This window comes from Lepidothrix coronata, unplaced genomic scaffold, assembly GCF_001604755.1.
Source record: "Lepidothrix coronata isolate B3197 unplaced genomic scaffold, Lepidothrix_coronata-1.0 Scaffold20, whole genome shotgun sequence".
Taxonomy (NCBI): domain Eukaryota; kingdom Metazoa; phylum Chordata; class Aves; order Passeriformes; family Pipridae; genus Lepidothrix; species Lepidothrix coronata.
The window spans coordinates 5,159,561-5,181,450 of record NW_016690200.1 but is presented as its reverse complement, the minus strand read 5'-3'; the positions used below and the strand labels follow the sequence as shown (position 1 = coordinate 5,181,450).

At 41.6% G+C, this 21,890-nt stretch overlaps 1 protein-coding gene across 1 annotated transcript in view; it reads left to right on the top strand.

Moving 5' to 3' along the window:
• TAF3 (TATA-box binding protein associated factor 3) overlaps positions 1-21,890 on the top strand; it is a 114,015-nt gene that overhangs the window by 88,179 nt on the left and 3,946 nt on the right. The window contains exons 4-6 of the mRNA XM_017807821.1: positions 1,506-1,588; positions 17,507-17,762; positions 21,693-21,799. Of these exons, the coding sequence (XP_017663310.1) occupies positions 1,506-1,588; positions 17,507-17,762; positions 21,693-21,799 (446 nt within the window). The remainder of the gene's footprint in view (positions 1-1,505; positions 1,589-17,506; positions 17,763-21,692; positions 21,800-21,890) is intronic.

Here is a 21,890-nt window from a genome sequence, read left to right as displayed (position 1 = left end):
AGATAGTCTGCACAAAGCCATGTGCCTCCGGTACCCAGGGTTCAGTTCCCTGTCTCTTTGGAGTGGACAATGCTACAGGTTAAAAATGCTGGGAAAGCAGAGAAGAGACTCACCTGTGGAGGGTGGCAGTGAAATTGTTGCAGGCATTAGAAGCTTCAGAGCAAAAAAGGTCTTGCAACACTCCAGGTGAATGACGTAACAAAAAAATTTGTGCTACATAGACAAAGGAGTAGAGAGGGGCCTGTGAAGGTGGCTAGTCCATATCCATGGAGAACTTTATTGGAGAGCACGGTTAACTGGATCAAAGCAGGAATACCACTCATGCTGCAGCCCTTCTTTCTCTGGAGCAGGCATCTCCTAGGGAGCAGCTCCATTTCTTTGGGCAAGGTGCATGGCACCTTTGTCATTACCTTCCTTAATGTAAGTCCCAGTTGAGCCCTCCCACTCTGACCTGCTGTCTCCTGCACTGCTTTCTGTGCCTTGAATTGATTGTTTTGCCCTTTCTTTATGAAACCAGATATTTCCTCATGTTTCTGTTGAATGTTTGCATGGTAGTTTTGTCTCTAAGTTCCTGGACCAGGCTCAGCTAAGTGGTTATTTTGTTAAATATGATGACACACATGCTCAAAACAAGATCAGTCTCTGTCTCTTTTGAGATAGATATATATATATATAAAATATATAATATATAATTTTATATATATATAGTGTATATACACATGTCTTGTATAGATATAAGTTGAGCAACTTATGTATGGAGAATCGTTACAGTGTCCACACAGGTTTTGCAAAGCAGTAGCTCAGTGGGTGTTTGTAATTTTGGCACATACTGGTTCCAAGAGTTCAAGGACGTATTCAAGTGATCTAAACTCCACCAGATACTGAGGTTGGAAACCAAGCCATTTGAAAAATAGTCATTAAAACACTTGGCCTAATTGCATTAAAAGGCAGTGGTTGTTATCCCTGTGTGGATAGACACTTTCTTAAAGTATTCAGTGTTGGTGCTTGGGGTTTATTTGCTTCCTCTGTGTCTCCTTTTCATTCAAGAAGGTCATGGGACATTTATGTGATGAACCTGGGAAATAATGGAATTTAAATCTCAGAAAAAAATTGCAAACACTGGTGGGTACCTGTCAAGCTTGAGTACTAAGGACAAAGCATTTCACGTCATTGTTTAGAAACATACTGGGGGGTTTTGTGTCTCTAGAAAAGTACTACATCAGGAAGACTTGTTAACGAAGTGTATAAGCAGGTGCAAATGCAGCTAAATTTCAAGTTGATTTTTTAGTTTTGAATTTATATTTGTGATTTGCTCTGTCTGGGATTCTCAACAAACTAAGACCATCCATGCCACAGCACGAAGAGTGAAAGAGCAGTATGTCATAGTTTTGTCTCATTAAGCTGATATACTCTGTTTGGTTAACTCCATCAGTGCTTTCTTGTAATTAATATATTTTGGGAGTCTGCTTGCAGTCTTTGATTGATGATTGTGTTCCCTTGTGCAGATAAAGGTGGAACCAGTTGTTCCGGCTCCATCACCGGTTATTCCTCGGCTGACATTAAGAGTGGGAGCAGGCCAAGACAAGATGTAAGTACGAATAAATCCGTCTGTGAGGTGTGTGCTTACCACAGTTCATCCTCTATCGCTTGTGGGAGCTCTTATTTTCAGTGGGAAATGCTTAAAAATTATGTGGCAAAATATACTCTTCAAGTGGGACCTGTCACCTTCCATCCATCCCAGTGTATGTCCCGCTCCACGTCTTTCTAGGGCATGGATTACAAGACTCCATCTAGACTTGTACGATGCCTCCAGTGACATGTGGTGAGGTTTTTGTAATGGATGGTTATCCCTCATGTAACCTACAGCTAAGTTTCACAACGCTCTTCAGCCAACAGTTGCTTTATGCTTTAAGGAATAACAGTTGGAATTCCTTTATCTGCGTCTGTTTTGTTATAACTGTTGATGATTATTCATGAGTGTACCTAACGCATTTTAAGTGTTGATTCATTAGCTCCCTAATTATTGGGTGCTGTTGTACAAATAATAGTTACTTTGTACTGGAGGAGTGTAAATAGGATGATCCCTATCCTGAGATCATCCAGCATAAACAGGTGGCTGGAGAGGCTGGGGAAACCGTGCGTCACCGGGCTTTTTAGGCTGGTTGTGTGTTGTATGCGAAGGGTTTCTTTTAGTCAGGTTTTTCATGTTGATTTAATGGTGCAGAGCACACTTTCATGTCTGGTGGTAAACATGAGCACCAAACTGTTCTTTCCATTCCTCATATTAAGGATTGCTAAGTTTCTCTTACAGAGCCATTATGAACTACATCTCCAAATCATTCATTTTTCCGCTTTATGAAGTTAAATGGCATTTTTATGATTATTCTCTTTTTCTCTGCTGTCCTACTCTTCCCCATTAGGTAACTGTGGCTTTTAGTGGTTTGAAGCTGCTAAGAGGCTTTAGTCTTTCCTTGGTTTCTGTGGGACACCCACACCCCAAATATCAGGACTTTATCCTGTCTTCAACCGTTTTTGCTTTCTTCCTTTCACAATATTTAAGTGTGATATAAAATTTCTGTGCCTCAGGTTGCTGTACAAAGCTCTAGCTTTCTCAGGCCCGTTGTCTGTCCTGCTGTACATGATTTGAATGTGCATGGCTGGACAAACTGTGCCTTTAAAAGTCCACAAGCCCATATTCCTCCTTGAGGAGCTATGGATACTTTTAAATTCTGCTTTTGCAAGGACTGTACAGTATTTATACGGGGAAAATTACCTCATATTTTCAATGTAGAACTTCTAAATTAAAATTCTGAAGCCATATTTAGCACCAAAGAGTTGACTTTGCTTCCCATCTTATCTCACCCCAGACTTTCTCATGCCCACAGACATTCTGACTTCTGACTCCATCTGTTTTCTATAAATCATGTGGGTACATCAGCAGCAGCCCTGCCAGCCAATAGTGGGTCAGAGATGCTGACACCTTGTTTCATGGCCTTTTGGGAAACTCCCTTCTGTTCCAAATTCCTTTTTGCATCTTTAGTGGCACCTTGGTCCCTGTCTGAGGACCTCAGGTGTTGTGATCCTTTGCAAGTCACAGCCTAAAGTTTAAACCCAGATTTCAGTGTGGGAGGTACACAAAGCTGATTTAGCTCAAAGTTTCTAGACAAATTAGAGGAGAATTAGACACAAAGCTGAGATCTTCAGGGGCACAAGATTCCTGGTAGCAAAGGCAGAAAGTGGTTGTGCTGCAGCTCTCAGTATAGAAGGGAAACTTCATCTTCTCCACATGACACTCGTCCTTGAGGTTGCTTTAGTCTGCATAACACCAAACAAGTTTTGATTAATTAGTATTCCATCTCTACTTGCTTACTGTTTTCCCTTTTCTACCTTCAATATCTCCTCATTGCCCACCATGCTGGTATGCACAAGTTGTTCTGATGTGGGTTGGAACTAGATGATCTTTAAGGTCCCCTCCAACCCAAACCATTTTATGATTCCATGATTCTAGTGGCTGTATCAGCCAGTTGCACCTTCTGGCTAGTGTCAAACTAGGACTTCCAGATCTTTTGGGATTTTTTGTAGTTTTCCAAGGCAAAATCCAGGAAGAAATTTGCTGTTGCACAAGTGAAAACAGTTTGTTCACATGGCTCTAGGAAGTGGTTTGTGTTGTGTTACTGGCATGGAATTGTTTGAGGATACCCTGGATCACCATGGAAAGGTATAAGGAAAGTTTTGGGGGATTCATAGAATTTGATGAGTAGAAACTAGATGGAGAAATTAGCGATTTCAATTATTTCAATTTCCTCTGTTGAAGAGCCATTTGGAGGCTTTTGGAAGTACTTAATTAAATGTTCAACTGGAAGTTGGTTGGTTTGGAGGAACTACATATAAAACATTGTCTTCAATGGAAGTACTTACAGATCTTGATGAGGCCACAGAAGCTTTCAGGTGTCTGAAGAAAAAGTGTCATATTGATGGTGCATGGAGTGGAGATTCATGTCACACCACAAACAACACAACAGCAACACAAGTTGACTAAATAACACAGCAGTGGTGAGGAAAATGCCTTTGAAGCGTAGTGAGCTGTTGGGGCTGCTCAACCTGGAGAAGAAAAGACTCCAGAGAGACCTTAGAACACCTTCCAGTGCCTAAAGGGGCTCCAAGAGAGCTGGAGAGGGACTTTGGACAAGGGCCTGGAGTGACAGGACAAGGGGGCGTGTCTTCAAACTGACAGAGAGCATGGATAGATTAAATCGTGGGAAGAAATTCTTTACTGTGAGGGTGTTGAGAAACTGGCACAGGTTGCCCAGAGGAGTTATGGATACCTCATCCCTGGAATTGTTCAAGGCTAGGTTGGACAGGGCTTGGAGCAACCTGGTCTAGTGGAAGGTGTCCCTGCCCATGGCAGGGGGTTGGAACTGGGTGGGCTTTAAGGTCTCTTCCAACCCAAACCATTCTGTGATTCTGTGATTTCACTTCTTGGCTGCTCTGCTTGGACCAATATACAAAGCAGTGATGGCAGTGGCAGAGAAGTGTCTTCCTTTCTTGTTTCTGAACATGAAATACTAAAATACATATTTCTCCTAGATTCGAAGTGATACCTGCATTCGAGCTTGTCTGGAGTGCAAATGTTCTTATAACACACATCAGTTAAAAGAAACAGCTACTAATAATGTTGGGTTAATAGACATGAAAATGTACTATTGCTGGAGGATGGATAAACCAATATTGGAAAAACTGTTCTGCTTAAGAGTTTTTTTGCAAGTGTTTTAACTGCACAGTAAAACAAGAAGAAAGTAGATTATTATCAAAGCATTTCCATCTTAGTTGTAAACAATTACAGCAATACTTGCATGGATGCCACATTAGAAGAAATTTACTGGATTCCATTCTAATGCAATTAGAGCTAATTTTGTTCTTTAAATGAATAAAAGGTCAGCTAGTAAATCTAGTTTATCTCAAGTCCAGGCTTCAATAAATTGTTTTATTTAATTTGTTGTAAAAGATCTTATCCTTAATGGGCCTTGCTCTTATTGGTTTGCTAGGGTTCTAAAATATTTATGACCACCTTTTTAGATATGATTTGAATGATATGTTGGAAGGGTTTTTCACTGGGGGTTTTTTTGCCATTCCAGTGTTATCAAGGTAGATTGCTAACTGAGTTAGTATAGGAAGGAACTAGAGATGCTATCTTTTTTTCAAAACAAAACAAACAAAACAAAAAACACAGCTAGTATAGACTTTTAAATTTTAAATGAACTGCAAATGATGAGTAGAATTTAATACTTTTATTCAACCGCATCATGGTTTCTTTTTGTCTTTATTTTTCCTAAGCACTATAATTTTTCATACACATAAGTTTTTTTAAATCATATCTATTGATGAGGTGTTGACATTCCAGCTACTACTACAGCTGACCAAAGTCAGCCAAAGTTCAGGCTGTAATTTTTGGTACTTTAGATAAATTTATTCTACATTTAAATACATTAAAAAAAAAAAAACAAAAACATGGCTGCTGACACTAATGTGAGACCACAAAGCAGAGTGCTACTTGCTGGGGGCTGTTTCAGTGTTTCTGTGCCTTAAAAGCAGGAAATATGGGTTTTTTTGTGAAATCAGGTCTCCAGATTTACCTTAAAATTTCAGACTTTTGCTCCAGACTCGTATCATAGCTTTGCCATCAGCAGAAAACCTGGAAACCAGACAGGAGAGGAGGAAAGACAGGTACTTTAACAGTATTTAACTTGTAAACCTGACCTGCTGCTCTAATGAAGTTGCCCCTTGTCTCCTATATTTTTAAATGAGCAGATATGTGACTTTCTCCCAAAGCAATCACACACTGACTTTCTCCAAAAATAAATCGCACACATACTCAGATATCTATGGGTATGTGCCTATAAAAATGTATATTAAATAACCTGTGGATTGTGAAATAAAATCCTAAAAGGATTAAGGGATAGAAAAAATTTTGTTATCCAGATATTTAATTGATTCCACTAAAGCTTTGTATTGCTTGGGTAGGATATTATCAATCCAAGGCCAACTTATTTTCATGTGATACTCCCATGACAAAAGCCACCAGCACAGCCAGCTGACATCCTCTGTAGGGAATCTCAAAACCAAGGGGCAAGGTAGAGAAATTATTTTGTGACCATAGAGGTGACCTCTCTGTGTAACGTCAGGGACCCAGAAGCATATGTTTGGGGCTAAGAGGACAGGGGGACCTGGTTTATTACACCAAGTTTCTTGATTTTCCATCTAAACCAAAGATCTAAACAATAAGGTGCTCATAGCACATCATTTTTATAAGTTGTCAAGATAGCCTGTGTCTGAAAAAATGGAAGCCTGAAAGGAAATGCAACTGGAGAACATCTCCTCGTTGAAGCTGTAATGCACAGATGGACACGGTTTGGGTTTGGAACGACAGAATCACATAACAGCTTGGATTCAGAGGGTTCATAAAGACCTTCTTGTTCCACCCCCTGCCATGGGCAGGGACACCTTCCACTATCCCAGGTTGCTCCAAGCCCCCTCCAGCTTGGCCTTGGACACTTCCAGGGATGGGGCACCCACAGCTTCTCTGGGCAACCTGTGCCAGCGTCTCACCACCCTCACAGGGAAGAATTTCTTCCCCATATCCAACCTCACCCTGCCCTCTTTCAGTGCTGTTTGCTCAAGAATTTGTTATTTTAGGCGCAGCACAATTGGGCAACAGAATTGCAGTAAAACAGTTCTTCATATTTTTTGAAATCCTGTAAAATTTTATTATCTAACCTGCAGTATGCAGAGAGCCACCACGTTGTATCGCAGGGTAATGTTCTCCAAAAAACAGATGCCTTAATGATGGATCTTCTGTTTGCAACAAGCTTAATCTACCAAAGAGTTGAGTTGCAAACTCTTCAGAGATTGAATTTTTGTGGGAAAACTACACACGCATATAACACAATCATAGCACCAAGGGTGCAAAGAAGAAGAAGAAAGTATTGGCAAATACATCAATATACTTTTTTATTGGTCTGGTTGAAGACAATAAATTAGGGAGGGACCTTTTTGTTGTCCCCCAAAGCTCACTGGGGATCTGTAGTTGCTGCTGTAATGTGAATATGTGCTTTTTTAAAAACAGCTCAAGCTCTGTGTGAGTTGTGGAGAAAAGTTGGATTTCCATGACTTCGCTGCTAGTTTTAATTAAACTAGAATTCTGCCATGTGTAGTTTCCAAGAATGCATCTGATTTTTACCGTATCATCTTTGGTGGATGTTCAGGAGGTTTAATTTTTAGTAGGGTTGTTCTCCTACAGGTAAATCAGAGGATGTGAAGAAACTTCTGAACTTTGGGTGCTATTAAGTGCTACTCAGACTTTGACAATTTAGATTCCTGTCTTCATAGTGTTTGCCCACAACAGCTGAATAATGGGGTTCATTAGGCTCCCTGTGCTGGCACATCCAAACTGTTTGCCTCCAGCCTTGGCTCCCTGTGTGTGGCTGGGGAGGGAAGGATTGGCTTTTTATTGACTTGTCAAGCCCTAGGTTTGCATTACCAGCCAAGTAGCTCGTGACCCATTCCATTTATTTCACTGTTTTGTGGTGGGGAAACAGGTAAAGGAATCCTGCTGGAAGCCCCTCCCTCCGCACGTTTCCATGAATAAAGGCAGTGTTTGGAGCAGTTAAGGCACCGTGACCAAATCCTTGGAAAGACGTAATGCAAGCACAGCATGGGGCCATTGTGGGACACAGCTGTGGGCGGTGTGTGTTACCCTGCTTATTCAACAGAGAGCTCTGGAGGAGAACTTACTGTGGAATTAAAGAGGAGGGAGGGGGGGGAAAAAGTGATACTTCGGGGAGAAAAATGAAGAAGGGTAAACCACTGTTTGGGAGAATTAAACAGTGGGGTCCGGGCAGTGGAAGTCTGTGTTTATTGCTGCGCTAATGGGCTTCCCAGTTATTTCAGCAGAGAAGGACTGTGTTAACCGTGTGTTGACAGAGCTAATGCTCTGGGTGTCAATCCAGGTTTCGTTGTAAAAGAGCGTGTAATGGTGAAATCATTTTTGATATGATCGACAGACCACCTAAGTGAGGAGGCAGAGTAATGAAAAATGATCTTGCTCCTCTCCAAGGTGTGCTGAAGGAATTCCAGTGATCTTTACAGCTTTCATCAATCTTTGTGTGTGTATTTATAGACATACCAGCGTTTTTCTGTTTTGTAGTCTTTTAAATTGTAGGAGCTGGAGGACTGATTTTCGATGCCTTTTTAAATGGTGAATGTATTTTAATGAAGATATTGTCTCGGGTATGATTCATATCCCTTTCCCAATTGTTCTTTTTTAGTGTAACATATTGGTTCAAATCCTGCAGTAAAATCCACATGTGTGGTCCTGTATCCATCCAAAAGGCTCTTTCACTTGGTGGAGGTTCCCCAGCCTCTCCCTTGCTGCTTTTACATGAAAAAAAGGTGAAGAATACCATGTCCCTTTTACCAAACCAAGTAAATGATCATTTTTTGTTTATATTTCTAGAGGTGATTTAGCAGAGCTTTTTCTTCCTTGAGTGTGAATTAAATTTACAGCTTCAGATGTAGTCCTTAGCTTTCCCCCCCCTCCTCCTTTTTTTTTTTAATTACTGAAGCCATCCCAACTAATTATTCATCCTGTTTATGGTAGGTAGTAGGCTGTGGCAAATTATTTTCATTTTGCTGCTGGCCACATTGGGTGATGACTCCAAAAGTGAATCCATAAAAAGGCTTGAGTCATTAGAAAACAAAACAACTTACTGTGAGATTCTTTGATTTTGCTGCTTATTGCTCAAGAGTAAAAAAAAAAAAAAATTGTATACTGTATACTGCAATTAAAAAAAAAAATTACTTCAGGCAAGTTTAGACACATGAGGGAATTGCTTGTGTAAATGGCCATGGGCAACTGCCCTTCTGAAGCACAACAGAAACTGATCAAATATGTGTGAAAGATTAGAAAGGCAGATGGGTATTTGTTTAAAAAATAGACTTTCCATAGAAGAGGACTGCAAGACAAAGGTGCTGATTTGTTCTTCTCTTTCACAGAGGTACTTCCTTTTATTCACTCTTGTGTTGAAGTTTTTCAGCAAAAGTGAGGAAACTCTATAGACCCAAGGATTTGTGTTATAGTTCCTGGGAGCTGCACATGAACAAGCAGACCATAAAGAAGTAGCCACAAAAGAACAGATGGTCCTACCTGAATTTAGTGAAGTTGTCCTGTGAGCAATTGATCTTTAGCTGTACAGAGTTTCAGGTTCAGGACTGACCACCTTACTTGCTTCTTTCAAAAACATGTCTCAGTAACAAGCTGAAAATTCCAGCTTTAGAGACTTTCTAAACCCACGCTGGCATAATTTCCTGGTAATTCAGGAAAATTCGTATACTACCCCAGTTCCCTTCAGAGAGAGCAGATGTGGGTTTATGGGCAAGCTTCTAGATAGTGCATTCCATAACAGTTCCCAAAACAAATGACAGTAAAGAGCAGTTTGCAGGGAACACATAAGAGAAAGTTTGCAAAGAGCACATTGGCATAAACATGTTTTACCAGCTTCTGGTTTTGCTGCTGAGAGCTCAGCAGAAGGGGATGATGCCAGGTGGTTTTCACATTGAAGATGTTTGTTATTGATGATAAGAGAAGAAAAAAAAAAGAGATGAAAGATACTAAGACGCCACGCTACCAGCTCAGTTTTGTTTTGTCAGACTGGCAATGAACCATCCAGAGATGTAAGTCCAGAATGGTGAGAAAGAATGGGAGGGAGATTTAGGAGTCATCGACAGAAAGGTGCTTGTGGTTGTTGGGAGAAATACTCTGGTGTAACAGATACAGAGGGTGGAGGCCAAGGGCAGAACTCTGTTTCACTTAAAGTAATGGGAAAATAAACAATATAAAACCTGCAATTCAATTTCAAGAGTAAACCAAAGGAGATAGCTCGAAATGTCAGCTCGACTGAAGACCTAATGGATTCAAAAGTGGTGTTTTCTGCCTGTTGGAATGGGGCACTTGCAGCAAAGTGACTACAGAGTGAATTGTATGAATAGCTCCTTCCAAAGGAATGTTGGAAATAAGCATCATATCTCTATGAGAGAAGGACTGTTAGCAAAGAATTTAATGTGTCCAAGACAGAAGATTGTGGAGATGAAGTCAAAGTGAATTAAATGTTGGGAAGGATATTGAGCAAACAGGAAAAGAAGGAAAGAAGGACCATGGAAATGAAGGCACAGAGAAGATCACCGTTCTTTTGGAAGGAGTTATTCATACAGGATACAACTGGTTTGATTTAATAATTTCATTTAAAATTTTGTCACAGGAGAAGGTAGAACACTGATGCTTTTTGTTGGCAGTAAGGTTACAGGACCGTGTCGGTACAAATGAGGATCTGCTGATTGTCTGGAAAGAACTGGATCCCCTTGACTGGAAGGGAAAAATTATATTTAATTCAGTAAATGAAAAATTGCAGTTAAGACTTTGCATTTGAAGTGTACTGATAAAAGCTTCAACCAGAAGAAAAGAGCTGATTTGTGTGTCACTACAGTAGGTGTTTAGTGGGTGAGGGATCATCAGTTGGTCATAGAATGACAGAGTTGCCAACGTGATGCAAGTGTCACAATGGGATGCATTGCAAGAGATTTTAGCAGAGATAGGGGAAGTGTCCTATGAGAACCTGTGGATGCTTCTTCTGAGATACTGTGTTCAGTTCTTTAAGTCAGCTTGTGTTCAGGAAGGATAAATTAGGCTGAGTTGGTCCTGTTCAGTCTTGAGAAGAGAGAGATGAGAGGGAACCTCATCAATTTCTGTCAGTATCCAAAGGGAGGTGTCAGAGGATGGATCCAGGCTCTGCTTGGTGGTGCCCAGCAGTAGGACAGGAGGCAACGGGCACAAACTGATGCCCAGGAAATTCCACTTGAACATGAGGAAGAACTTACTTCCTGTGCAGTGACAGAGCACTGGAACAGATTGCTCACAGAGGATGTGGAGTCTCCCTCACTGGAGATATTCAAGAACTGTCTGGACACAATCCTGTGCCGTGTGCTCTGGGGTGACTCTGTTTGAGCAGGGAGGTTGGACCAGATGACCCACTGAGGTCTCCTCCAACCTGACCCACTCTGTGTGAAATGGGAAGAGCAGGTGCAGAGCAGGGCTTGGAGCACTGTTAGGGAGAACACAGTGGAGTCTGTGTTAGGAGAACAACTTTGTGTGTTTAGTCTGGCATGTGAAGAGGGGTTATGATTGCTGGCTACAAATACCTCAGGCAAGTAAACATTTTGGAGGGTGAAAGCAATTTAAGCTGAAGAACGATATTGGCACAAAAGCAAATGGGACTTAATTGACTATGAATGTAGGCTGGAAATTAGAAAAGGTTGCTGTGACACCAGAGCAGTGAGAGCCTGGAACAGGGTGATGGTGGGGACAAAAAGATTAACTGGTTTTAAGATGAAGCTCAGCAAACTTGTGAATGGGATTAGGTGACACAATGCCTGTGAAATCACTAGACTCACTTGCCCAGGAAGAGGTGTCTGTGGGGCTTTGCCACAGTGATAGAATTGTAGAATCATAGAATAATTTAGGTTATAAAAGACATCTAAGATCATCAAGTCCAACCATTAACCCAAGACTGCCAAGGCCACAACTAAACCTTGTCCCAAAGTGCCACATCTTCATGTCTTTTAAATCCCTGCAGGGAAGGTGACTCCACCACTTCTCCTGGGCATCCTGTTCCAGGGCTTCACAACCCTTTTCATGAAGAAATTTTCCCTAATACCCAATGTAAACCTTTCTTGGTGCAACTTGAGGCCATTTCTGCTTGTCCTTTCCCTTGTTACTTTGGAGAAGAATCCAACGCCCACCTCGCTACAAGCTCCTGTCAGGGACTTGTAGAGAGTGAGAAGGTCCCCCCTGACCTCCTTTTCTCCAGGCTGAGCCCCCCCTGCAGCTCCACTGAAATGGAGAATGGGCTGTGGAGCTCCATGTGCACTACTGAAGGTCAACATGCTTGCCTGGGGGAGACAGTGTCTACAAAAATAGGTGTTGGAATAAGTGCTCAAAGTTAATTTTCCTTGACAGAGAAGAATATCGCGTGGCAGGTGATGTTTTAAGTGCTAAAGTCTTCACTTGCAGAATTGCTTGGGGCTCTGCTGGAGGTTTGGTGCTTTTTGGCACTCAGACTCATGAGTTGGTCAGAGCGTGTACTTGTGGAGCTTCTGTTTGCCAACATGACTTGTTTGCACAGAGTAAAATATTCAGCAGGGCATAATACATAGCAACTAAATTTCCCTTTCTAAAAGTAATATGGGAATTAGCCTACATTACAGAGCTTAAATTACACTGATTCTCCTCCAGGGTTGGAATAAAATTTTCAAAATCACCTCTAATCTGTGAAGAATCTAAACCATATGGAAATCTTCCTAATTCCCTGAGGTGTTTTTGACACTCTTACCCATAGGTCTTAGAGTATTTAGGGTTTTTTCTGGTGCAACAACCTCAGTTCCAGATGTGAGATTTTTCAGTAATGAAATAGTTTCTAGCACCGAGGAATTTATATCAAGAAGGGAATATCAAAACTAATAGATAATATGATGATTAATAATCTAAGTGAATTGCACTAGTTTTAATTGCGTCAGTGTAGTTGATGGTGTCATTTTCCTGCTTACAAAGGTCCCTTTAGCTCCTGCTCCTTGCTTAAAAATGGGTCATGGGTTCAGAAAAGAATTAGGACTTTTCAAGTATTTTTTTTCCTTTGGGCAGAGAAACAGCTTCCCTGGAGCTCTGCCTCTGAGAAACAAAGATTACTGTGATTTTTTTACTACACCTTTCAGGGTACTGATACAGCATTTTTTTGGAGCTCATCACCCATAGCAATCATTCAGCCCTGTGGCTCATATCTTATTTTTGAAAAGCCATTTCCTTTCCATGCACATGTATTTTCCCTGTGTTTCTGTGAAGCAGTCAGTGGGGCTTTCAGCCATAAGGATCAGAATGGAATCAAATAAATTACTTCCAAAGATAGGAAACCCTTTCACACCTTGGAGCTTCATTTTGCTCCAAATGTAGCATCTTACAGCTCATACCACATAGAGCCAATTATAAACCAACTGACCTGTCATGACACTTCAGACTTTGGTAGAATTTGCACTTTTCCTGCAAGCAGACACTTGAGTTTCATCCTGTTTGGGTTCAGATATGTAGCTGTAAATGGAGTGACTGCCCTGGAGTGATGACTAAAACGGGTTTCCATTCTGTCTACCATTATGAGTAGAGATATTAGGTTAAACTCTTGAAACAAATAAACTTCACTGAAGTTTGCTTTTCTTCCTTCTCCTCAATATAATGTTGGGCACAGTTTTAAACCAGTAGATAAGCACTGATTCTGTACTCTCGAGGTTGGTGAGGCACTGCCCAGAGAAGCTGTGGATACCCCATCCCTGGAAGTGTTCAAGGCCAGGTTGGATGGGGTTTTGAGCGACCTGATCTAATGGAAGGTGTCCCTGCCCATGGCAGGGGGTTGGAACTGGATGGTCTTTAAGGTCCCTTCCAACCCAAACCATTCTGTGATTCTCTGATCTGACTCTTCAGCTGAGACCTGGATATTTCACCCTGTTGTGTGTTGCCTTGGGCTTGGCCCAGCTCAGCCTTGATGTAGTTGAGCAGAACTGGCAATGAAAGATCATTAAGTTCTCATATTGGCTCGAAGTGCTGCTTGCACTACTGGAGCAGATTGGGAGGAATTAAAATATCTTGAAAATGCCATTGTCAGGAAGCTTCATGCCCTGCCCTTTAACAAAGGGGTTATAAAAAACCAACACAGAAAAATAGTATTCTTCATTGTAATCATGGTATTTAGGATTTTTCTATCTTTCTGTCCTTCCACTTTAAATTTCATGTCCCTTAGGCTTTTCCCCTTTTTTTTATGTTCAGATATGTTTTCTTGGCTACTGCTGGGCACTGTGTGACAAATCAATATGTGCGTTCAGTGATCAATATGCTGAGGTTCTGTGAGCAGCACAGTTCCTGGTGGCATTTAAAAAGAAACCCAAAGTGAATTTAGGTTGGACATAACCAGATACAGATTACAATTAATGTAAACCAGTGTTTGCATTAATTCGGGGTTGATTTTTTTTTTCAAAGGGGGTGGTAACCTTTAGTCTCTTATTACCACATGTATTCCAAAGGTTTCCTCACACTCCTTTATTCCAGAAGAACTATTTTGATTCAAAACCAACTTTTAATTGACTTTTTATCTCTCGGTGTAGAATATGTTTGTGCTACATTGCCAGGCAAGCAGCCTGCAGAGAAGTGCTGTTCTTGTCTCGGGACTCTTGAGTGTGTTGTTGTTGGTTGATGTTCATTTGTGTTTGATTTCTACAAAAAATACTCGCCCAGCCTCAGTTTTAGAGGTTTTGGGTTGGTGTGGGGAAGGTGAAAGTTCGTCTTATATAGCATTGTACGTGCAGACCTAGTGATGATTTTGGAAGCTTATGAAAACACACTTGGGAAAGAAGGCAACCATAAATGTACGGTGATGTCCCAAGGTAGAGTTTAAATCCTGCTAGGATTTAAAATCTCTAGGATGTACCCCACTAACAGGAGAAAGAGTTTAAATCCTAGCAGAGATTTAAAGTGGATTTAGATACCAGGAGGATCGTAGTGAGTGCTGCCTACTTGCAGTGTGCTCCGTGCCTCAATTTTCCTGTCTGTAAAACGCAGCTCATAAATCTTGCCATCATTTACATACTGTTTTGATATCAGGTTTCTCTCCAAGTCTGAAGTAACATTAATTATTAGTCGTGGGACTGCTATTTCCCTTTGATTTCTCCCCACCTCCATATTGCCATGTGTGCAGCCCCTTCTCCAGGACAGGCTAAACCACCCTCGCTGAGATTACTCCATCTCCTCTAATGGTGTAGCACAAAACCATTCATTTCTCCACTCTGGAGTCTGAAGTCTCTGAACTTCATTAGCCCAAGGGAGTGGTAGGCCCAAGCGTGCTCCGAAATGCCGATCTCCTGTTTTGATAACTGAGCTCTAAAATCAAGATAAACAAGCTGCCCTATATACTGAACATGTCCTAATTGCACACTCCAAGCAAACCAGCCAATCAATGAGTGTCTGTCGCTCCCTAATGAATATTTGTAGTTTTGGAAGATTTCATGTGGTATTCCTTGCAGCTTCTGCAGTTATTAGCAGAGTGGCTTCGAAGACCCTGTGCAAGGAGAAGAACCTGGCTTCGGATCAAGAAACTCTGCAATTTAATTTCATATGTTAGCTGGGCATGGTCAGTCTTATTCAAATTATATTAGCTAATACTTCTTTCAAACTGTTTACGCTGTGTGCAAAGTTGTGTTTAAAATCCTATTAGCTAATACATTTCTTAGTCTAGACTTGGGGAGGGTTGACTCCCTGAAGAACTCATAGCAGGACTTTGTTTACTTGCAGGAGGTAGAAGAGGGAGGCGGGGGAAGAAGGGGTAATGATGTTTGAAACCATCCAAATGACTTTTGCTGTGCCAATATTTTGCTTTCCTCACTTTTATTATTGCTAAGAGTTTGCTTACTGAGAGGTGGCTCTCAAGCCATGAGGGTGACTTTGCAAACCATGGGAGTATTGGCATCAGCGAGGTCTTGGGCTTTCATATTGGGAGCCAGGGCTCTCTATGTGAGCAGTGGAAGGAGGAAGGCACAAAAGAAGCATCTGTGTTGGGGTGGCCAGTCTGGCAGGAGCCCAGGGAGCCACACACTGAGACTTTCACTAAACCAGAAACACATTGTGAGCAAAAGAGAAAACTTTCTTGGTAGGAGATAACAGTGGGGTTTTGGATGTACCCCACTCACAGGAGAAAGAGCCTGGTTTTGATGTGTATGTTGCTCCTATGATGGCCTGATATTAGGACTTCCTTCCTTCTGCAAGTCACAGACAACGTAAATTAGGAGTCCTGCACTGACTCACAGTCTAGCACCTTACTGACACATATAAAGAGCCTGAGCTCCCACATTAGGTACCTGAAGCAATCAATGGGACACTGAGTGGTGTGAAGGTCTTCAGTGTTGCTGATGGAAAATCATCTAATGCCTTTTAGATTCCGCTTCACTCTAAATTTCTAAACCTCCTTGACTTTGGTTTTCTTCCCCTGGTCACTCCTAGTAGGTCTTGGAAGGTGGGTGTGGTGCTGCAGCTGGAGGTTAGGCAGGAATACCAAACCCATTCCTCGGTTTCCTTTTCCTAAGTCTGTTTTTACTATAACTTGCCATAGTTCTGATTTTGTAGTGCAAGTGGCATATCTTGGGAGAAAAAGCACCATTATTTCAGCCAAGCATTAAAAACTGTATAATTCCAAGCCTTTCTCAAGTGATGGCTTGGATTATTGACTTAAAATGCAGACAATTTCTCACATTGTAGTTGGTGTTGTGATACTGCCTTTGGAGTACCATAAGAGAGTTGCAATAAACTCCAAAGTTGAACATAAAATTCCCATTGATGGTGGAGCTGGACATTCTTGGTTCTCAGGAGTTGTTGCAATTTGGTTTTTCTCATGGTTTTTCTACTGATGTCTCCATTTTTTGCTTCCTTAGGCAGTCCTTCTCTCAGGAATGCCTAACCTTTCTTTAAAACACCCTCTTCGTACTGTCCCATCACAAATCAATTGCACTCCCACAGTTACCATTCAAATATAAATAAATTAGTTAAATGATTTACCAAAATGTGGTAAAACAAATAGACCTATCCTGTGTTTTGTTTGAGGGGTTTTTTTTTGGTTCTGTTTTCTAAAACATCCTTCTCTTTATGCTTCTAACCTAGAGCCTTATAGTAAGGGCTTTTTCTGGCTTGTCTGTTAAATTGCATGCACATCAATAACACTGTGTATCAACAGTCATTAATAAACGTTGGGTCCTCTATGTATCCCCCTTCCTGGGCAAGATTATTCTATACTGTGTATTTACTAGAGCTACATCCTGTCTACTTCAGCTACTCAAGTAAGTAGCAATATTTTATCTGCTGAGTATATAGTGTGCGTCATTTATTTGTCCTGACTAGATCCACTGCTGATTTCATAAACATTTGGGGAAAGAAATACCAAACTAGCAAATATTTGCAGAACCCCCTAATGCAGGATCTTAAGAGGATGATATCGTCTCTCAGTTTGAAGATTAAAATCAGTGCTGTTCACAGCTGATAAACTTTCCTTTCTAATATTTCCCACAAATTGGGCTAATGTAATAAAACTTAACGAAACAAGGTTTAGTAAAGCCACAGAGAATATTTATACGACAGCGAGGCACAGAGTGGTTCAGGCTGTCCTGGCATTCACTTGGTCATGGCTCTGTGCTTTGTCCTGTAAATGGATGGGTGTAGCAATGACAGCAGTCCTTGTGTTGGGTTGAAACAGCCTCTTTGGTGACTCCAAGGTGATGTGAATTAGCTGCACTGTATTTCCTTTCTGTCTAGTCGGTGATGGATCTTTGCTTTCTCACCCACCAACTCTGATGATCCTCATTTTTGGTCCCACAGAGTCATCAGCAAAGTGGTGCCAGCTCCAGAGGCCAAACCTTCCGCTCCCGTGACCCGGCCCAAAACGCCTCCGCCCGTGCCGTCACCGGTGCCAGCTCCCGTTCACGTGACCCCTCCTCCAGCTCCAGCTCCTCCTCCTCCACAGGCCACCGTCTCTCCAGTCCTGATCCCACCACCCTCTCCCGCCGTGTCGGCGGCCGGAGGCTCCAAAGCTCCAGTTCGGAGCGTGGTGACCGAGACCGTCAGTACGTACGTGGTAGGTAACACACACTGCTGTCTTCTGTCCCAGTGCCAGGGACATTCATCTCTGGAATTGTTGAGCTCCTGGGTGACTCATCATCTCAAGCTCATGGTTCCTCAGCTTGTGATGTTGCTCTCTGTTGTTTATCCAGCCCTTGTTTCCACGCAAATGTTTTGAGGGGTTAATAGCTTAACTAAAACACTACAGCTTGGGCTGACTTTTTCATTTGTTCCTAGTTCCATATTTAAGTTTCTTCTAACAAGTCTACTTACATCCCACTTGGGTATTTTCTGCTAACTGAGCTAGAGCACTTATTTTTGGATGAGGAAGTTTTTTATAGATGCTTTCAAAAGTGCTGAATTGAAACCTCAAATGTCAAACTCACCATAGATTTTGCTGTCAGTCAGGTAAAGTACAAAGCCCTCATACAACATCAAGAATTTGACTTAGCCCTCATTTGAAATGTGTAGAGTCCACTAATCTCTTTCCTGGTTTCCTCAACATACAGAAATTGCAAACGTTTGTGCATCTCAGAAGTCTGTAGATAGTTCATTAGTCTACATTTCATTAATGTGTTTGACACATACTCTGTACTTGTCCTCAGTCTGGTGGCATTCTTCATTCTTTTGGAAAAGTCTCCCATCTAGCATGGTGTAGGAGCTACATTCCCTAAAAGAATGTGGGTATGCCTCTGGGTAGGACTTGGATTGCTCTGCTGCTGTGAGTTTCTGCTTTAGATGGAAGGTAAAATGAAGTCCTGAGCATTCCTGGTCCTGGAAGAGCAGCACCATTCACAACTGTAGCAGTGTCACCCTCCAATGTCCTGGCTGAATTCCAGCTTGATTGGTGATACCTTGCTTAGCTGCAGTGGGTAGCAGTTTAAAAATCTCACCATTTAAAACACCTAAAACTTGTTTTTATTACAACTGTCTGAGCTTTAATTGCAACTTATAGATGATTTTTTTTTATTCCTGTTTTTATAACAATTCCTAGTGTAAATCTACTCTGCTGGAAAAGGTGCTTTTTCCCTGCTGGACTTAAACTGCTGTATCATGTTGCTGATCTCTATTTAAACAGCTGCTCCATTTCACTCCCGAGTTAGTTACAGCACTGGACAATGTCACATAGGCTGTGCATATCTTTAGGGTGCAGGATACAAATCCTCACCTTTGGTATCTCAGGTGTAAACCCAGTGTCACTCTTAAATATTACAGTAGTGCCCAGAAACTTGGAAATTTACTGTAAAAGAGAAACATTTCCTAAATACTTCACTACATCCCATTTTCTTCAGTAAGCATGAAAAGAAATAATTTAAGAGATTATGTTAAAGAAGGAAAACCTAGAACTTCGCCTGGGTACCTCTAGTGGTAACACTCTTAGCACCTTATGGAGAATTCAGAGGACATGGATGCTCCAGATTATTTCTTTCTTTTCGTAGAACCATTTAATCACAGAATGGATTAAATGGAAGGGACCTTAAAGATCATCCAGTTCTAACACACCTGCCATGGGCAGGAACACCTTCCACTAGACCAGGTTGCTCAAAACCCCATCCAACCTGGCCTTGAACACTTCCAGGGATGGAAAATCCACAACGTCTCTATGTAACCTGTGCCAGTGCCTCACCACCCTTATAGTAAAGATTTTTTTTCCTAATATTTAATCTAAACCTACTCACCTTCAACTTAAGACCATTTCCCCTTGTCCTGTCACTACATGCCCTTGTGAAAAATAATGTTTTACAACATTATAGTTGAAACCAAGGCTTTTAGGATCCCATGATGTGCACAGGCAGAGACACACCTTGATGTGAGACATTTTTAGGTCAAAATGCTGAGGGAGAGGTTGGAGAAGAAGAAAATAATAACAATTAGCCTCCTGTATGAAGGGAGCCCAGGACACAGAACGTTGACATGGTTTTCCCCAGGTCACATGGGAAAACTCTTTGTAGAGATAAGAGTGGAGCCAGTGTGACAGAAGTGCACAACTCCCTTCTGCAGGGGAGGACAGGAGGGTGATTTTATAGTTTAAAAAAAAAAGGAAGTGCTGTGGGATCTCTGTGTAGGATCAGTACGTGTGCTCTGCTCGTGAGCTCTCAGGGGTTTGTACTGACACAGCCTTCAGCAATCCCATCCTGTCCCTCCTTCCATGACCCTTGGCTCATTAAGGAACAAGAAGTTATGCAATATTTTTAGTATCCTCGTTCAGCAGCCCAAGTTTTTGTTTAACAAACAGGCAGAGGTTTTGGTGATTATAGACCACCCTGCCCCTCTCCAGCCCCTGAGAGCCTGAGACAGGCATTCTGCAGGGGGAAAAAAATGCTGAAAAACTAAGTTTTGAAAAGTTAGGGTGTCTGTTTTCTAATGGGGCAACATCAAACAGCTCTGCCTACACCTGGCACGGCCAGTACCCGAAACAGGCAGCACCAGAAATGGGTGCCCATGCCTGGGGGATGATGTGGGTGCAGCCAGGTTGTTCAAACAGGTTGTAAAAGGCTGTAGCCCTCAGCCCAACATCCCACAGCGCTCCTTCTCTGCAGCACCATGGCACAGCATCCCCTCCCTCCCCAGCGGGGTTATCCCACTAAAATACCTCCGGATCTCTTCACACCAAGCCCAGACACTTCACCTGAGGAGCAGATGCTTCTTTACCAACTTAAAATGACTTTGGAGATGTGAGATTAGATGGTAGATAGGAATGATTATTGCAATCAATCAGCTCAGAAATCGAGTTTGTTTTATGACGTCGCCTACTCCATATCGCTGTTGGGATGGGGATTGTTTCCTGCTTAGTATTCCTAGGCCTTGTATTTTCGAGTTTTAAACCACGAAAACATTCAGGGCTTTAAGAGGAGTCAGGGAAGAGTGATGTGTTGGTTGCAGCTCTGGTACATTCCTATTGATTTTTCAGGAAGTGGTGTAAGATGTACAGACCACCGTGTAGTGGCTTTTTTTTTTTTTTTTTAGTAAGAACATTTGGGGCTTTTCATCTGCTACTTTTTAATATCACTTTTATAAGCTGTGCAGATAGGAAAAAGTTATTGCCTGAGATATGTGTAAATGCACAAAAACTGAGAACAAAACAGTTTCTGTTTTTGAGATTCAGCGATAATGTGCAAATCTTCATAAAGGAATGATGGAGTCAGGGTAATACCCCAGACATTTTGTACTTTGTGTTGTTAATTGCACTCCTTCAGGTGGATTTTGTGACATTTTGCGTGTATGTTTTTACCAAAGAGCTGTTCAAGAAACCACTGGAAGTTTAAAAACACAAACAATGGGGTCTAGCGGGATATAAACATTAAAAAAATGCATAAAGCTTCGAATATGATAAACCCGGTGAGCAGCTGCCTCGCACTGTAAATGATCTGCCTTTCTTGTTTCATTTACCCTTTAGTAAATTGTACTGTGACATAAATGTCATAAGGGGAATGGAAAGTTACTCAGTAACAACTTTTTTTATATCCTGATCTTATCAGCTCGTTGGAGTTGAAGACTTTGGCTAATAAGTAATGCAGCAATATATACACACGGCGCTGTATATTTTACATGCATATAAGACTGTTATCTTACGCAGGAGGCTGCCGTGGCTCCTGCTTGCCATTAACAGGGTCGAATTTTAAAAGTATAGACAGAGAAGGAATTGTGTCCTTAAGCCCCGGCTGCTGTGTGTGAATGCCCATGCTTAGGTCGGGTGGTGTAACTGGCTTTACTGGTTTACAGGACAACACAGAAAAATACATGATTTTGTCGTCATGTGCAGTGCAGGAAAATCAATTACGACACAACACCGAGCTCTCATGATCAGAGAACTCATAAATAGCAGCGCTGGCTGCTGAATGGCTTAGTCAGATAAGCAAGAAACCTTTTATTTTGTTATTTTAATGTCAATTTTCCTGCCTGCTTAGCCCTGAAAACCAGCTAACTTTGCTTTTCTTTGCACCAGATCCGAGACGAGTGGGGTAACCAGATCTGGATCTGTCCTGGCTGTAACAAGCCAGATGATGGCAGTCCAATGATAGGTTGTGATGACTGCGATGATTGGTATCACTGGTAAGTTCCTCTCATCCATCCTACTCTGCCAGTCCCTGGCAGATTGAGGCTATATTATTAAAAAACCTTTTTTTTTTTTTTTTTTTAATAG